This window comes from Epinephelus moara, chromosome 21, assembly GCF_006386435.1.
Source record: "Epinephelus moara isolate mb chromosome 21, YSFRI_EMoa_1.0, whole genome shotgun sequence".
NCBI classification, from domain to species: domain Eukaryota; kingdom Metazoa; phylum Chordata; class Actinopteri; order Perciformes; family Serranidae; genus Epinephelus; species Epinephelus moara.
The window spans coordinates 13336848-13356607 of NC_065526.1; the positions used below are offsets into that span (position 1 = coordinate 13336848).

General features: G+C 42.4%; 1 protein-coding gene across 3 annotated transcripts in view; it reads left to right on the top strand.

Moving 5' to 3' along the window:
• The window catches only part of epha4b (eph receptor A4b), a 121675-nt gene that overhangs the window by 73841 nt on the left and 28074 nt on the right, over positions 1 to 19760 (top strand). For all 3 annotated transcript variants that reach the window (XM_050074667.1, XM_050074668.1, XM_050074669.1), the window contains exons 10-13: positions 1000 to 1108; positions 17020 to 17087; positions 19290 to 19415; positions 19526 to 19711. In XM_050074667.1, the coding sequence (XP_049930624.1) occupies positions 1000 to 1108; positions 17020 to 17087; positions 19290 to 19415; positions 19526 to 19711 (489 nt within the window). The remainder of the gene's footprint in view (positions 1 to 999; positions 1109 to 17019; positions 17088 to 19289; positions 19416 to 19525; positions 19712 to 19760) is intronic.

Here is a 19760-nt window from a genome sequence, read left to right on the forward strand (position 1 = left end):
CGCTATAGATTGTCTGTGTAGCATACAGCAGGCACACATTAGCCTGCTAATCATTCAATAATCAATAAAAGGATTTCAAAGCTGGGTTTCTGTTCTTATCCTGCAACAATGATCTTGAATGTGACGTTAAAAAAAAAAAAGATTGCGATTGTGCTGCAGCTTTTGGAGCTCAGGACACAGGTTAGGTATCACTGGTATATAGTCGTTACTCAGCCTTAATACAGCACGTTCACAGCCAAGTTCAGAGCTGTAAAATACAGGTTGTGCCACATTCAGCTGACCCCAGAGCAATCATATCAAGGTTATCTAATCAGATCAATTGCATTGATTGTTAAAGAAGGCTGTATATGTGTGCGCCAGTAAATGTAATAGATCAATGCTTATCTGTGGCTGCCTGGGGGCATTCATTTGCCTCTTCAACACACAACACACACTCATATATACATACGCACACACACACATATACAGACACACGTGTCCGCTCATGCTTAGCTAAGCCAGATAAATGGGGTATTTGTTTTGAGTAATGGCTCGATTGGTGTGGCGTAAAAATCGATGCATCTTTGCAGAAAGTTCTCGGCGGTAGCCTTGTTATGTGCAATGTTAACATATCCATTTGGACAGCGCGGCCGAATGGGAATGGCTTTCACGTCCACTCTCATACCCTCATAGGCGATGCAGAGAGGGAGAGCGCTTTTCATCAAGGACCTTACTTACTATTCCGTCCACCTTCCTCACTCTCTTTTTCTCGTTCGCCGCTCTCTCTTTTCTCCCTCTCCTTCAACCTCTGTCTTTTATCTCTTTTCTAATGCTATCATATTTCATTCTCTCTCCCACTTTCCCCCACCACACTCACCTTGCTGTCTTTTTTACTCCCAGCCTCCCTTCGTCTTCTCTCCCTTCACTTTCCTTGCTGCAGAAAACATCCTCCGCTCATTTTCCATCCTCCTTTGTGCTTTTGTTTATGAATCCGCTGTGTTCCCTTTGTCTCCTATATAGATGTCTTTGCCATCGGGGACCCTAACCAGTCCACCATTCTGGCTGTGTCCATCGCCGGGGGAATCGTTCTGCTCATCTTCCTGGTGACTTGCTTCGTTGTCAGCGGAAGGTAGGGTCAAAATAAAGAGACACCAAAGTCACATCAGTATGAACTGTATGAGTGCACAGGGCAAAGGTAAAGTGTAGCATACATCAAACATGTGGCAGGCTTCTCTGGATAGTTTCAAATATCAAACAACAGCCCCAAACAAGGTTGTTAAAAGGTGGAAAAGACCAAAAACTACCAATCGATCCAACTCACTGAGCAAATGACCTTTTGCTATTGTTGTCCAAAAACATCTCTGCACTGCCTGACAGAACATTGGCTGTAGTTTATGATGAGTCAGTCTAATATACTAATAGACTGTCGTAAACGCTCACTGAAGCATCAACCCCACAGCTGAGATTCGTTACCAACAAATGCACCATTTACCCATGTTTAGAGCTGAGTATCTGTACTTGATACCTTTAAGGTATCAACTGAAATAACCCAGTACCAAGTAGTATCGAAATGTCTCCAATCAGACGATACCTCCAGTTGATCATTTTTGTGCCAGCTGTCTGATCCCAGACGGTACTGACTTCCCACCAGATCAGCAAACTTTGTGTTGCTGAAGTCCCCAAAGCACCTCTCCTAAATAAAGATTTACATCTTCATGGGGAACCAAAGGGCTAAAGGTCACAGACTTAAAGTGGAAAGTACTAAGACTGACAAATTGTTGGTTTTGGTGTTTTCGTTTTGGCAAACACCATCATGGGTCTTTCTTGGGTTATGCCACTGACAGCTGTGATCTCATTGGTGGCACATTATAGGGTAACCGACAAGGAAGGTTAGGGGAAACTTTGGTATTTTTCAATCTAGACCCTATTTTCCTATATTTTTGTGTCAAAGCAACCAATGGGAGCAACAATTTTATAGATTGGTCCAGAGTTGTGTGAGAGCGCTTCGGTTGGCAACAGCGATACAAGCTGCAATGTTAATGGGTAATTGGGCAACGTCAATGTCCATCCATTAAAAGTATTTGTTTTTGACACTGTCAGGCTCAGATTGTTATCATAAGACTCTGACAACATTATGGAAAGGATCCCTACAGAGATGGATGCTTTTGTTTAAGAGTAAGATCCTTTTTGTCTTACCAGACGCAGCCCATGAATCTACCAGACTCCATTTAAATAAACAGTAATTTTATCGTCGTAAAACACACGTCATGCAGAGCGAATGGAAACAAATAAAAACAGTCTTCGTTCAACTTTCCACCAACTCTGGTTTGGTTGCTGACTTGAGCTGATTGACATTTACGTGCAACGTCCAAGGTAGTAAGGCCATGCGGTTTGCGTCTTCAGTATTTCCATAGAAGACAATAGCTCATGCTCAAAGCAAATCTGCCACCAATCACATGTAGAGGGCCAAACTGGTATTATAGTTGTGCATTCACGTACACATGAGAGTTCAGCAGGCTCTCCCACTTGGTCTCACTTCATATCTCTCTGTCTGTCTGTGAGGGATTACATGTGGGTGTGCCAAAAGCGGGGCCTCCAACTTTGACATTTACACTGCTGCTAAAGCCTAAACTAAAGGCTGTGTTATTCTGTATGTGAAGAGCATGGACTCTCTCTGATATCCTTTGAAGGTTAGGTTACTGTTAATGCTCTGTCTCGAAGAAGGCCAAAGAGGAGGAGGAGATGAGAAGGAGAAAGGAAAATAAAAGAATGCCGATTGGTGAGAGGCGAGAAAGATAAAAGGGTCAGAGTAAGGAGAGGGCTCTTTGGACGGAGAAGAAAGGGACGGCGGCAAGAGAGGAGAGAAAGGGACGACAGCATCTGTGATTTACCGTGCCTGTAACTAAATGTTTATCCTCTATGAGCTCCGCTTAGATTAGCTACATGCTAAGAATTACCCACACACACACGCAAACATGCACACACAGACGTACACACACTAAAAACATTAGTATTGATTCAGGTGATTGCTTATCAGGCTGAGTGCTCTATTCACTATTGACTAGGAGGGATGTAATCAGTGGAGACTGTCCTGTGTGACACACACACGCACACACACGGCATAGGAATGGGAACACATCAACATTTTCTTTAATCAGAGGGGAATTATGAGGTTGTGTGTGTAAAAATCAAAACAACCTGTTAAACATAGCGAGCTACGAACACACGCAGGATGCCACAAACACGCACACACACACTCAACTAATCAGGTTTCACAGGCTGGGGAGGTGTTAACTAGGTTTTACGGAAGGGTCGATGCACTGCCATCAATTTCAGGCCTCTCTCTCCCTCTCCTCCTGTTTCTTTCACTCCGTCTCTATCTATCTTTCTTCCATTTGGAGGTGGGGACGCTTGGGAGGGAAGTAGTGTTGATTACTGCTTTCTATTAAACAACATCTGTACATCTGTCAAAATGTGTGCGGACGTGCGTATAGGTGGAGTGTGTTTGTAGCTGGGGAATGAGGCGAGGATCAAAGGTACATCAATAGAGAGAAAAGAGAAAGAGAGAGCTCAGAGTGGGGGGGAGATGGACAGAAGCAAGGTAAAGGAGAGACACAAGTGGAGGAGAAAATGAGAGCGTATTAGAAAGGCAGTGACAGACTGAAGCAAGAAGGGGGGGTACATCTGAAGTATGTTTGTGCCACTAGAGAGCTACATTTTGAGATGGTGTGAAAGATAGAGAGAAAAAGGAGGAGGCTTGAGAGAGGAAGAGAGAAAAAAGGAGATTGATGGAGGGAGGAGGAGAGCCAGCGGCACAGCGGGAAGAAGGGGTGAGGTGCAAGAAGCAAAAGATGAAAAGGTAGATTACAAGTGTGTTTGAGAGAGGAGGAGGAGAAGGAAGGGTAGAGAGGGATGATGGGTGGGCGATTGCACTGTTAGGTGCAATAGGAGTGTCATACTTCAGGTTTTGGAGGAACTGGGAGAAATCTAAAAATAAGGATTGGTCTTCTCTCCTCTCTTGTTGGCCATACCTCCCCCTAAACCTGCCATCTTATCTGTGAATCAGTCCATTTCTCTCTCTTTTCACAGCACTCTCTCTGCTTTTCTCGTCATTTCGCTTCATCTTCAGCTCCCTGGCTTTCATTTCCTGTTCCGTTCTTGAAATTCACATTTGGATGAAACTCCCTTCCTCAGTAATGTATGGAGAATCTGATGTATGCTTTGAGACTGGTTCAGTGTGGACGATGATTAAACTGGAATTGAAATTGACACTGAGAGTCAGCCAGGGTTGAAATGATTTCCCACCAGACCTTTGTAAGGCCCTTTTTCTCCCTAAATGTCAGCTGTTTAAATCATTTCCCCAATAATCACTAGCCTGGATACAAGTGCTGGAGAGCTTTTTGTTCTTGTTTTACACCTAGTTCACCTATTGAATCCACAATCCTGACCACATCTTGAGCACCCTGATAGGGAGGTTTTTTATCACTGAACTATAAAATAACAATGAATGCCGGTACAGTCACTCTGTCTTTCTGGCTCACACACATCCCCACACACACACACACTCCCCTGCAGCCTTTGCTGGCAGGGCACCGCACAGCTATGCCTCATAAACGGGCTGATTTGCAGGCCATTCTGTTCTGTCCTGTTCTCGTTTAATAAAGTGCTGTTATGCTATTGTTACCGCAGGAGGGAAAACATGAAAAAACGTCGAAAGCTCCTCAGACGCAGCACGGCGCTGACAAATCACACCAGTTATAGCCTGTGTGCGTGCCACATTATTGCTCCGCGAGAGTGCGTGTGCGTTTGTGTGTGTGAAGTTGGTGCTTTCGTCCTCCTGAGGGTGCTTTGGCAGGCTGGCAGGTGCGAGCAATGGGAAAGCTTGCGAGCGACTGGCATCGCCACTGATTCAGCAGATGGCCTTTCACTCAGAAAGCGTTCTCCCCTTCGGTCCTCACTTTCTCTCACTCCTTGTTAAACATGTTGCAGCTCCTGCCTCCCAGCATCTGTGTGTACGTGAGTGTGTGCGCCTCTGCTTTGTCTGCGGTCTAATGATTATCCAGCCTTGCAACCATCTCTTTTTCTGAATAGCTGCAGGCTTTGGTTATACGCCAGGCTCCCGTGTGTTTTTCTGCGTTCATGTTTTTAATGTGGGAGTTTTGGTGAGAAGTCAGCGTGAAGTTGTTCCATTTATGTGATGCCTGTGTTTTGTTTTTGTTTTTTTTAAGATGCTATGTGTCTCATGGTCTGCCTTTGTGGAGTACATCTGTCGTCAGAGCTGGAGATATTCAGCAGGGAGTCAAGGGCTGCAATCTGTTGAAGAAAATATCTGAAATCTTAAAATAATAATAAGTACTTAATTGGATTTAGCGCTAATTAAGATGTAGTTATTTACCGAAACTAGATGTCTCTTTTTCCACAGAGGTAAGCTCAAACAGAAATCTATTGATCACCATCTTGCAGGGTGTTGCAGCTTTTATTCCCGACAAAAAGAAGATGAAACTCTCCTGAAGGCGGATGCTTCAATGGAGCCGCAAGGAGAAAACAACCTTTTCTGATGAGAGTTTTGAATAACAAAGAGCAAAAGGCCGAGAGAGAGAAAGCCACGCAGGAAAGTGAGATGTCATTATAATGTGGCTGATTCTAGCAGAAAGACTTCTCCGTCTCACTAATAGACAGTGTTAACAGCTCTACCTTTCCAACACAATAGCATGTTCTGTTGACATGCGCGTTTGTGCGCGTAAGCTCTTTTACCTCCGCAGCATCTGTTGTAGGAGCCCAGGGTTATTCTTAAAAACTTAATGACACAAAAGAGGAGGGGAAGGATGGAAAAAACAGAGGAAGCATGCATTGATGAAAACATGTTGTTGAGTGAAGAGAGAGAGGAGTTAAGAGGTAGCAGGAGAAAGAGACTTTTGAGAAACTGAAGAACAGCTAAAAAAAGGTGTTTGTGCGCCTGCTTGTTTGGATTTCAAAGGAGATGTGAGAAGTTGAAATTAAAAACAGCAAAGACGACAATTGGTGAGGGTATTTTAGTTTGGGTGAGGGAAAGAATTAAAATAAAATGCTTGGTTTTTGAGCAACGAAATAACAAAAAATAGAGGAAAAAACAGGAATAAAGGGACAAATAATTGGCCCATGCTTGCCAAATGGTACTTATGGTGAATTTGGTGGACATAGAAACCAGCCAATGCATTCCCTTCCCTGTGGGTGGTGTCGGTCTGTTTGCTTGATAATAGCACTAATAACAATTTGGCAGCCAGGCGATTCTGTGTATCAGAAATAAAACAGGCCAGTGCGAGGAGGTGTGTGTGTGGACTATACGCGATATGTGTGTAATGTCATTAGACAGATTTGTATGTGTTGCTTGGATGCCGGTGCTTTCAATTAATGCAGCTAAGCTGTAGGGTGTAGCTGAATACAGCTTTGTCTGCAGAATGCCTCGAAAGTAGCTTACAAACAGTGCAATAATAGTAGCGAGTTGCCGCAGGTGCAAAACTATTTCACACAGGCGTTATGCAAATGAGCAGATGTTGCAGTGGGATTGATCAAATGTCCTATAAACATCAGACAAATTCAGAACTGTTTTTCGGTTTGGGGTTTTTAAAGTTTATAGCGCATTTAAACAAATTAGTGGATCCACACACACACACCAGCGCACACATTACAATCGTGACCTAATCAAGTTGTGTCGGTGTGGTAACATCAATTAGGGGAATTAGTTTCACACTCATCTCCACACTGATCTGTTAGCAAATATAAAGATACACTTCACCTAATGATACCGATGACATGCTCCTCTGCTCCGTCTCTCACTCTTTCCATCCTCTCTCATTTGACCTTTTCACCAGGTTGTTAAAAATTTTGCTACGTTACACCAATTACTGCAGACCTGCTTCTCCCCCACCTTTCCTTTCCTTACCGTTTCCCTTCTTTTCCTTCCATTACCACTCTCTTTAATGAGCAGGAGCTAAATGAAATGTTTCCAAACAGGTTGTTAATGAAACATAGACAGATTTATTACTCATAACTCTTCAGCTAATCATTTCCCCCTTCCTAATAATTAGCCAGAGCTGAGTAAATCTTTTCACACCGTGGTCAGAGAGTGCTGAGCCGGTGCCAGACACGTCCAAGATGGAGAGGGAGAGAGAAGAAGTCTCACTCACTGAGTGCTCCTGAATCACCCAGACTTTTTTCAGTCCGTTTTTTCATGCTGTTTTGACTCTTAATTAATTATCCACAATCATCTTTTATGAACCTCATAGTTTATTAGCGCCCAAGCAGTGAGCGCGTTTTGTTTTTCGGGGTTTGTGAGCGAGGCTGTGAAATAATGAGAGTGAATTTAATCCATTGATTTCATTCCCAGTAATTATTTTTTATTTAATAGCTTGATATTAAATGAAATCACCATTATCATGAGTAATGATGGGAGCAGATACCCACAGCAGGGTGTGTGAGTGTGTGTGTGTTTATATATGTGTGTGTGTGGAGTGGGTGGCGGCGAAGGGAGGATAGACGTGTCATTTCATTGTGTCATGCCGGAGGGGTGACTAATGATTTACTGATTTCATTTTTCTAGTCATTCTGATTAGCAGTGGGAAAATAATGTGAAGGGACAGGAAATGAAAGAGGAGAGGAGATGAGAGGAAAGGAAAGGGAACATAGTATTTTTCTGTATGAATGATCCCCTCTGACTCTTCCTTGTCTCGCAGTGTATCAATTTCTTCTCCCGTCTTATAGCTAGCAGCTGGCCTCTAATCCTATAAAAGGTGGCCAGTCATATAAAACAAACCCGACGATACCACACGGCTCAGGACTACACACACTTTATTAGCTCAGGTTAACATTACTCCAAGGTTATTCACTCACATGAAGACAAACAGTCTGTCTCTCGTCTCTCCTTCTGTCACTAAGACATCACCGTCCACACACATCTTGTGGCTATACGGCAATGTATTGGCGCTATCATATTCAGTGTAGTGCACCGGGTAAGGCACCGCCAATTAGAATATTGCTAGTCAACCGACAGCCGTCATTTAGCGCCATTAGTCGACTAGTCGTCTGCATGTTTACGATATTAATTTAAATATTTAAGTATATATTTTGGGCGGGGCAACACAATGGTTTGAGTTGAAGGTGTGAGAAAGAATAGTATCAGTAACATTGTTAACACTGTGCTACATTACAGAGAAATACAAAACCGTACTAATGAACCTTCATTAATATAGGCCTATATTTTATCTACAAGTGCACGTCACACACTGAGCGAGCCGCCTGTTAATGACGCTGTGGGCTAATGGGCATGTAGCTACTTCCATGTTTCAGATGATACGTCATGTTTGTAGTCGACCAATGAAGATGAGTTTACTTATCACCTTGGGTTCGTCCTTCACCTTCTCAAAATGATCCCACACTTTGGATTTCCTGCACGACATGTTATCAACTAGCCTGTGGGATAACCGCAGGTACCAGCCCTGGAAATTAGAGGCCATACACATGCCGCATCTTTAAACGTCTGGAAAACGCGAGGTCGGGCGCTGGGTGCTACTCTTGTGCCTTTTTTGTGCCAGCTTTCAAGAACACGGCAGCAGGTTGCATCTGAGGTTGCAAAGTGACCGTGACGAGCACCGTGTCACCGTGGATTTTTTTCCCCACCCCTCATATTCAGTACATCAGTATTTGTTATATGTTCTCAGTCTCAAACATAGCTTAACCAGGTCATGTGATCTGCTACTTCAGTACACAAACAAATATTACTGGGAGCACAGAAAATTGCACATGAAAATTTAATATCCAGGAATTCACATTAAAGACACATCTGACTCCATGTAGCAATTTGGCCACAATTTCTTATAACTGTAGTTATTTTTAACATATAATTGTTTGAATATGTTGCTTGTAAAAAGTGTTTCCGTACAGACAGTTGAAGGCACAGTACACATGCACGTGTGTGGACGTGATCAGGATGGTACCACCTCTGCCTTGTTTCAAACCAGGAAAAAACCCTGAGCTCAGTTTCTCAGTCTCTTTTGTCCCACTTTGTTTCAAGGTTATTTCAACATCCATATTTACCTCTTCTCTCCAACCCTTCTCTGCCTTTTAGTGCATAATCCAGCTTTTTATCCTGTCTTGCCAAAGTTCGCCCTTGTTTGATCTTCTCTTTCCCCTTCTCTCTATTCTTCTCTGTCACAGTGTGTTTTCACTCTTCCCCCCTTCTACTTCCCTGCTTCACAACCTCCCACCTCCATACGTTTTTCCTCCTTTCTTCTTCTCCCCTCTGATTCAGACGGGGACTCCAGTGGCTCAGCTGACACTTTTCATGAGAGAACTTTTGTGAACTGCAGGCTGCCACGGCTTTAAATACATTATATCAGAGAGTACAGTAACATTTGTGTGACGTGATGACCCCATCTTTATCTGACAGAGGTCGTTCTCTTAATTCTACGCTGCACTGTCGGGCTTTAGCAGCTCCAGCAAACCAAGATGACAGCAGAATCACTGAGTGCTGGTTTTAATTGTCAGAGGAAGTACAAATCATTACAAATCAGTGCAGCTCAGTGCGGCTGATGTCTCTCACGCTTTATAGCTTGGAGTTAGACTAAGGGAGGAACGGGGGCAGCAATAGAAAGCAATAGTTCCCACACATTTTCGTGGACAAAATTTCAAAACTTTTCCATGACTTTTCAAGGACCCATAGTTATTTTATTTTGTTTTTGTCTTGCCACACCTGCACAGTGCCTTTCAAGCAAATCAGATTCAAACGCTATTCAAACATTATTGCAGCCAGCTGGCATACATGAAGGGAGAGAGTGAACACAGGGAAACAATGAGGACAGGTACGTGATGGTAAACAAAACATCACACACACAGCAACGCTATGTCAACAGCTGCAGAAAATAAATTTGCTGTTATGTTATATTACATGGACATTAACCACAGAAAATTACTGTCACAATTTTATTGAACACAATAAAATTCCACGACTTTCCCAAAACTTTAAATAGTTTTTACTAATTCCACGACTTTCCCAAAACTTTAAATAGTTTTTACTAATTCCATGACTTTTCGATGTTTTCCATGACTATAGAACTTGAGGCTAAACAGACCAATAAATGACAACTAATATGTGTTCAGAAATATTCTTACTTTGCACACAAAGTCAGATTTATGACACGCGCATGGTCGTCAGTTTTGTTCTTACCCCTATTTGTATGTTTCTGTCATTCTAAACAAGCGCATGCCCGCTATTTGCAATCAGCAAACTACCACACTCCGATTTCTCTTTATGAAGAACTACATCCCGACCTTCCCTCTGAAATGTCCCCGTAGCCAGGAAACCGATGTTGGTCAGGACTTGAACATTAAAGGTATCAACTGAGAGCGATGTGTCCGCTGACTTAGATGCTGTTCGAGGGAATTATACCGCTGCAGCAAAACTTGTCTTAGCTCATTTCACATAGGATTTTATGTTATTATCTGATGGAAACAGATTGAATCACTACAAAATGCAAAGCCAACTGCTTATTTAACACTTGTATTCACTGACCAGTCTATAATATTTCATCTCCTCCTTTTTTTAAACTACATTTTAGTTTTGTCTTCAACAACAATAATGCATGTTGACACAGTCGCAATTAGTGTTTAATGACATTGGTGCCACCTCGTCATCGTCTCGTCATGGGTAGTAAGGTTGTTGACGAACATATGTAGTCATAGTTGTTGTTGGGTGTTTAGGTCTCAAGATTCAAAGGTTTTATTTGCCACATGCTCACACATTGTGTGCAGTGAAATGAAGGGAGTCTCGTTAAAAAGGTTTGCATGCAATACCAAGGATAAGAATAACAATAAGACTTAGAAAAAGAAATACAAAGGATAAAGATTAAAGGTGTAAAATGTCCCAGATGTAAAGCAAATTATACAATAACATGGTGTACGTACACACTCGAGTGCAAATTAAAACAGTAATGATGATGTCTCAGTGGATATATTCATTCTGAACTCACTATTTTGGAAGGTCTGAATGTTTGCCCCACATGTGTGGTCAGAGCTTGTTTCGGAGATTTTGTTTCCGCATGGTGTTCATATGAGTTGACCTCCATGTGCTCTGGGTTCTTCCCAGTGTCAAGTGGACTGAGCACTCCAACTTGAGCGTGTTTATCTGTCTTGTGTTAGCCTTGTGACCTGCCCCAGGTGTTTCCTTGGTCTCTGGTTATTGCACGCTGGGACAGAATCTAGCTTTGATTGGGTCTTAATGGGTAAAATAATAAAAGAATATAAAATTATTTATTCAAGGGTTATTTTAACTCCTTCCTTACATTCATGCTACATTTGGTTTATCACTGACTGTCCTCATCTTCCCTTGTTTACTGTCACATTGTGGTTGGATTCTTCTTCACTCATACATGTCCTGCAGCCACACGCTTCTCTTTGTCATCTGCTCTTAATCTGTCCATCAACTCCCTTATCCTTTCTTTTACTCTCCCCCACAGGGAGATACGTATGTGCTGACAGTGTTGCACTTTGTTGTTGCACTGTCCTTCTTAATCCTCGATCCACGTAGCCAATATTCCACGCCTCCATCCATCCTTGTTTCTATTGTCTTCTCTCCTGCACATGTAAATGGTGTCTCTATTGTAAAGATCTGACACCTCCCTCCTTGTTGCTTCCCTTTTTCACTCACTCCATTTCTATTTAGCACTCTTTCTTCTCGTAACATCTTTTCTCTCCTCGCCGTCAGCTCCTGTTGTTGCAGCACACAACACTGCCCCCACTCCTCTTTTTGTCCACCTCCCTTACATTAACCTCCGTGTTTCTATTCCTATATGGCTGCCTCCCCCGTCTCTCCTCGCTCTTCCCCTCCATCTGATTGCTTGTTAGTTGGTATGCAGGCTTGGACCCCCATTGTGCGTTCTTGCCTGTCAGCACTCTCTTTTTCCATCTCCCTCTCCACCTCTCTCTCTCTCTCTCTCTCTCTCTCTCTCTCTTTACTTCTCTTTCCAGCTCCCAGTGTCCACTCTTTCTATAAAAAAGAAACAGCAGAGAGAAAAGAGGGCGGAGGACAGGGCCTGTTGGGGGCAGGATAAATGGATGGAAACAGGAGGAAGAAAAAGAGGATATGTAGGTTGCTGGGATCGGGAATGTTTTCACTTAAAGGAAGAATTAAGTAAGAATGTAACACCCTGGAGAGATAAAGGCCAGGAATGGAGAGGAAAATGAGGGAGGGGCCACGGCGACGATAATATATGGATGGGGTTCTACAAAGGTGGGAGCTTGCTAGCAGAATGACAAATGGGTCTCGAGTGACAGAGTATTATATTAAAAAGTAAATTGATATGCAAATGTGGAGTGTGTGGCTTTGGAGGACAGGGATAGCCTGTTGTCCTCACTGAAGTGGAACAGAGAGAGGCAGAGAGAAAGGTGAGAGCCCGAGTGCGATAGTGATATCGCAGTCCATTAAAGTGTGTGTTTTTGCATGATTGGCGCAGGTGGTGTGTACTTTAAATCTGCATGAATATACAGCCATGTGTGCGGGGTTGTGTGTTTACTGTATGAAACAGCAGAGTATGGTGTAATTAGACAGCAGCTAAATGGAACAATGACTCTCCCACAGTGACAGATAGTGCTAACTTCACACCGCAGAATAAAGAAGCAGCTAGGGCCGATGTGAGGAAGACTGCCTCGTTACAAAGTCTGTTCCAGCTCAAAACCCTGCGGCATCTGAATCAATAGCAGACAACTAGCCACTCAACAGGGCTGTGTGGTGACAATTACCATGTTTTCTGCAGTTGCACATAAATAAAGCCATTTTGAGATAATATAAATACAATCAGAGCTGCACCCAGAAGAGTGCAGATGTCTGCCAGGTGTGTCTGGAACAGGAAGTGCAGGGCAGGCTGTGTGTCCAGTATGCATGCATGGCAGTAGTGAAACAAAGAAGAGTTAAATCTCACTCAGTTGTCTCTCCTGGCTGCTTTACATTCAAGATGGTGGCCAAAAACAACAAAAAACAGTGACTTATTGTTGTTGTATTGTGCCTAACTTCAGTAGATCATAACATATTAAAAAATGGAATTAATCTGCAGATGCTCCAGGTTAAAATAAGACCAAACTTTTCTATGGATGTCAGTGTCTGAGCCATAACAAAGGCCAAAATGTGGCCTGCAACAGACTAGGTAAGGCTCCCTTTAGAATAGCTGATTGCTGGAAATGCCTTTTGCTACATAATGGCAGTTTTTATATAGTTTATATAGTTTTTCTATAGTTTTATTATTATTTTTATTGCATTTTATGTGATAGTAGGAGGTGAGCTATCAGGACGCACCATGATTGGCGGTTGTCGATCACCTGCTGCCCTTACAGGCCGGTCGAGAGGAGTGAGGAGGCAGCAGGTAGTAACCACATAAAACAGAGCAGTCAATGAAAAAGGTTTCTCAAAAGTTGTGAATCACCTCAACCATGAAACACCGTTAAGTGCAACACACACTGCCGCCGGCGCGGCGCTGTGGCCGTCAAGTGCCCCCCAACACACATTGGCAGCGGCGCACAGTGGCACCGTCGACACTAAAGTGTATTTTCCACCCCAGCCCGCTAGGTGGCTTTACCTACACTAGTTGCCAACGGTTGCCAACTGCTAGTAACGGAAGAAGAAGAGGAAAAACTTTGAGGCAACAACAACTTGGATTTCATGGGTGAGTTTCTTATCAAAATTGTCTTATTAAAAATCTGAAGCAACCGGAGTTGATACTACGGCGGCCAAGACGTACATAAAAGGCTTTTCTCGCAGCGCCAGCCGCGCTGGAAATAGAGCAGTGGGCTGAAGCAGAGTGGCGCGGCGGCCAGCACCAGTGTGGGTTTGTTCATGAATATAATGGAGGCGGGCGTTTTGACGTGCAGTGTATGGCGGCAGTGTGTGTTGCACTCTAGTCACACAATTGCACAAAAAATCTTAGGCTGATGAGTCCAGTAGTTTGCCTAATTAGCTAGAACAGACATACACACATGACTGAATGTCTGATCCACTTCAATGAGTAACTACAAAATGTGCTACTGATATTTATTTACTACTACTGCGTTTCCAAATATGTTGTGAAGGAAACACACAATTATTTGTCTGGATTACAAGCACTGAGAATGTTTTTTTCCCAAACCAGAAAGAAACATCTCTGTACAGTCTGTGAACAACGCACAGGACTTCGACACCAGAGGATCCCACATGTTGTTAGATTTAGATTAATAAACTAGCCTGAAGTAAATGGCAAAAAACTAAAGTAAATGTAATCAGAAACATTGTTCATGAATGCAAAAGACAAAACCACAATGCAAACTACAACAGCATGTGGAAGCCAGGAAGAACAGAAGAGAGTGATGTCAGTTGGGACGCCACTTAAATGGACTCAGGCCCAAACTACTGAGGTTTATGTCCGTTCTCTACTCTGCTTATTGGCTCCTGAAGCGGGACACCGAACCACACACGCAGGCAGCAGTCAGAGGGAGGGACGTCATACTATTTAACATTTGGTTAAGGTCAGGGAAAGATCTGGTTAAATGTCAACAGCAAGTCAGGGCTGAGTCTTCGACTATTCAACGAACAATCTGTTTCTCTCCTGAACCCACGAGCTTTGAGTGCTTAAGAATGATCATTAAAATGTTAATTTGAAAGACAGCAGTGGATATTGTAGAGACAATAAATTCTGAAAACACATCTTTTAGTAAACGGTTGATTTCCGATGTGTGTTCTCTAATGCATCTTCAATAAATGGAAGAGATTATCCAACAAAGGGGCAAATACATGATTAAAATATTGCTGAAGGCAGTAAAACGCTATAATTTGGTGTAAAGCTGATCCTCCAAAGAAAGAGCAACAGCTAGATATTGATCAGGAAAATTGATCTTTTTAGAGTGGGAGAGAATATTTTTGACAGACGATGGAAACCATTTACATGCCGAACAAGCAACCTCATTGTTTAAACATGGAATAATTGCTAATGAGAATCATCCATATACATGTGTGATTACCCTATGACAACTATTTGCTCTGCTATGTTGTTTTTCGTACTACCGCCACATGTTACCACTTTAAAATTGGAACACTCAATAAAATAATTAAAGTATTTTTGTGGCATCAGAAAATGGTTTCCACATTGTCCTCCTGAGTCCAGCTCTTGACTCTTTTATAGACAGAATTACAGGTCAGCTTCGTTTAGCTGACGGTTTTAAATAAAATATTTGTTTCAAACACACAGAGAGAGACACAGCTGTCGGGGGAAAAACAAAAGCCACAGCCATGTCAGGTTTTGTGCCATGTTTAAGACTGCAGCGCTAATGATTCATGACACTTCTAACTGAAGAGGAGAAATGAGTCGCTCTGTAATTACTATGGAAATGTGTTCATTTCCCATCAGACACACAAACACACACACACACACACACACACACACACTCACATATGCAGCCATGCACCCGTGGAGACACACACTAACACAGATACACATCCAGCAAGTGTTCTGAATGTGGGTTTTGCTGAACTACACACGTGTGTATGTGTTTGTGTGTGTGTGTGTGTGTGTGTGTGTGTGTGTGTGTGTGTGTGTGTGTGTGTGTGTACACCCCCACGGGATTATCACAGTGGGAGCAGAGGTGTGACCCATGTCCCCATTCCCCATATGCTCTAAACACATGCCCCAAAGCACTGTGTGTGTGTGTGAGAGTCTGTGTCAAGGGGGTAATGATAGTCCCTTGGTGTTTGACTGGCTTGAGCCCAGCTGATAACCAGGTGGGGCCCAAGGAACATTATGCACTCTCCTCTTTATCCCCAAATACCAGCAACCAGTCTCTACCCTTATGTGTGTATGTGTGTGTGTGTATAAATATTCCCAAGACAGCCTATTGATGTCTGGGTTATACCATGCATTCAGCTGTGTAAAATCAACACAAGGATTAAACACCAAATGACTGAGATTTACTGAGCCTAGCGAGACCCCACCTTTCTCCATTTCTGTCGCTGCGTTTCTCTCTTCCTCACGCTTTACTTTATTTCTTTTCCAATCTTTATTCCTCTGTTTTGTCTCTATTTAACTTCCCCTCTTACTATTTCATTATTAAATCTTTGCTTGTTATTCCTTTCAGTCTCCGTTCCTCCTCTGTCCTCCACTCTGCTTCCTTAAATTACGTACAGCCTGTGCGGCTGATTCCCAGTTACTCTTGGCTCTAAGCCCAAATCAATTTATCTCCATGATGGACAGACATACTGACTGGCTGCTGTTTTACCTGTACAGCAGCTGAGGAGGATTCGATAAGAGGGGGAAAAACAAGAGAGGAGAGGAGGCTGTAGCGTTTATGTCGTGTTTAGTACCTCGTTATATGAAACTGCTTTTTACATTTTATGTTTTTTGTCCTAAAATGTTTGTGCCGAATTTAAAAGAGCCGTAAATCTCGGAGACAGTGTTATGGGTGATCAGGGCTGTTAACCACAGTTTGAGGCAGAAGCTCGACAAAGCGGAGAGAAAATACACTGATACAAACATGTCAGACACCTAACAAAAACACACACACAGCATCCCCCCTCTGACGTCTGTAAAACAGAGTGAGTTAAATACTTCCTCACAGCTGGGCGGCAGAATTGAGTTGATCAATTTGTCAATAGTTTGTCGTGATCGTTGAACTGACCTGCGCTGCGGGGTGTGTGCATGTGTGCACAGAGGGGCGGGAAAAGGGCACAGAGGTGTGTGTTTGTGTGTGTGTGTGATGCATTATAATATTGAAGGCGACTGTTGAGGGCCGGAGGGGTTAGAAAGAAAGAGAGGGGCGCTTTATGCATAGATCTGCCTCCACAGAGAAATCTATGATGCAAACACACTCACATCTTAGATTTCATATATCAAACACAGGTGTGAAATTGCACATACACGCTCAAGGGTATGTGACCTTCCATATGCGTGATATAAAACTGTACTGGTATATGTGTGGTGGAAAAAACATATCTATACTGTGTATGTAAGTCTATATACAGGATCATAACCCAGCTGTGCATTCCTTCTTCAGGCACTGTGGATATATTAAAGCCAAGCAGGACCCTGACGAAGAGAAGATGCAGTTCCAACATGGCCGAGGTAAAGACGCCAGCACATACACACGTAAATCAATGTATCTGCGTACAATAGTTCGCATGATATGTTACAATAATGCCCATACAACTGTTTGTATGATACTAATGAAACAGCCCCGCACAAACGGTGGCGTCACATTACATACTTAAAGTAAAGTTTCATACTTAATATAAAGTAATGTAGGTTAGGTTTAGGGAAAGAAACATGGATGGGTGTTGTCACATTACGTACCTGATCTACCAAATGTTAAGTGACGAAGGTTAGGTTTAAGAAAAGAAACATGATTGGGCATCACTTTACATACCGAACATACCTAACGTAAAATTACGTAGGTTAGGTTTAGGAAACTAAAGTTACATAGGTTAGGTATAGGAATAAAAACATGGTTGGGCGTCTTCACATTACCTTCCCCAATGTACCTAACGTTACAAAGGCTAGTTTAAAAAAAAGAAACATAGTTGGGTGTCGTCACAATACTTACTTAATGTACCTAACGTAAAGTTACGTAGGTTAGGTTTGAGAAAAGAAACATGGTTAGGCGTTTTCACATTACATATTTAATGTAGAGTTATGTAGGTTAGGTATAGGACAGTAAAGTTGCATGGGTTAGGTATAGGGGAAAAAAAACATGGTTGGGCATCATCACATTACGTACCTAACATAAAGTTACGTGGGTCAGGTTTAGGAAACTAAAATTACTTTGGTTGTTTATAAAAGTAACATTATGTAGGTTAGGTTTTGGAAAAAACATGGTTGAGTGTTGTCACATTACATACTTAACGTAAAGTTAGGTTAAGTTAGGTTAGGTATGTAATGTGACAACACAACCATGTTGTCACATTACTCACATTACATACCTAACGTAAAGTTACATAGGTTAGGTTTAAGCATGGTTGGGCGTTATCACTTTATGCATCAAACCTAGCATTGTGTAAGTTAGGTTTAGGAAACAAAAATTATGCTGGTTAAGTTTAGGAAACTAAAATTATGTTAGGTTTAAGATAAAAAGCAGGGTTGGGCGTCACATCACACATTACATAGTTAACGTAAAGTTACACACTTAAAGTTATGTAGGTTAGGTTAAGGAAAATAAAACATGGCGACAATGTACCTTAAAATAACTCAAGTTCACTTGGTTTGGACCGAACAGTGGTCTCCTGGGTGAAAGTCCTGTGTTTGTTTGACTCATCCACCACCCCAACTTGCCCTGTTCAGCAGACCTTCGCTCTTTATACTACTCCCTTCTCTACTCCTGTCAGGGCATCAGTCACGTGATCATAGCCTTCCCAATTATGTGGGTTATGTACAAACCCTAACCCCACTTTTTCGTAGGCGTATGTACGAACATTGCATGAGAACAGCCTGCAAATACGCATAAATGTTTATTGCTTTCAGAAATGCAAATGTTTCAGTTTGTTATCATGTGACATACTGACATCTGTCACGGTATTTCATAACACAGCACAACACATACAAGTGTATTCGGTTTTTGTTAAAAAAAATTTTTTATTTAAGTTTGAGCTTATGCAAGCACCCTACACACACACACACACACACACACACACACACACACACATACACACACAACTTATCTTTAAAACACGCTTCACATCCTGTCACATCACTGCCTGTAATTATGGTCGAACACTTCAGATCAAAAGCATTCCTCATGACAACATCTGAACAATTACTGTTTGTTTATTCAGATACAACAGTTGTTCTTTGTTTTCAGTTACCTTCAAATGTATCATAAGATCAGAGCTGCCGAACAACATTCAGTTTGTGTACATAAATCTCCAACTTTGTAGCATTCCCAGCTGAATAAACCACATTGCTTCACACGTCCTTGCACAAATGTTTGCTGGCAAAGTGTAGCTCCTTATGGGTTCCTGTTAAAAATTATGAGTCATTTTAACACCACTTCTTAATTATGTAATAATTTGCAATGTCACTCAAACAGAGCACCCACGCTCAAACTACCATCTCAACATGTATTCACTCTGCTGAAATGTCCGAGCAGGAATCAGTGTCGGCTCCTGTAGGAAACCATTTCCCTAGAGAGATCAATACCTCATTAACACTATTAACTTTCTTTAAATAAATGTAACACCATACACTGAGCAAAAGCTGGCTGTATTTCAGCACAATTAGCATTTATCTTTATTTATTCATCCGTCCCGTTTCTCCACTTTTCCGCTCATGCAGTTAAGCTGCCAGGCAGCAGGACCTACATCCATCCTCACACCTACGAAGACCCCAACCAGGCTGTCAGAGACTTTGCCAAAGAGATCGATGCTTCCAATATTCGCATAGAGAGAGTCATTGGAGCTGGTAAGTTGGCAGTAAAACAGCAGTGGACTATATTAAAAACTTCGGAAACTGTAAAAATTTAACTGGAACTTCAATTACTACTGCCTTCTTCTGTGTGTGTGTGTGCGTAGGAGAGTTTGGGGAGGTGTGCAGTGGTCGGCTGCGTGTTCAGGGAAAGAGGGAGATCTATGTGGCCATCAAGAGTCTGAAGGCAGGATACTCGGACAAACAGAGGAGGGACTTCCTGTCTGAGGCCTCCATCATGGGACAGTTTGACCACCCGAACATCATCAGGCTGGAGGGAGTCGTCACAAGATGTGAGTGATGAACTAAAACCATACGTCATCCTTTGTGCTGGGTTGTGTA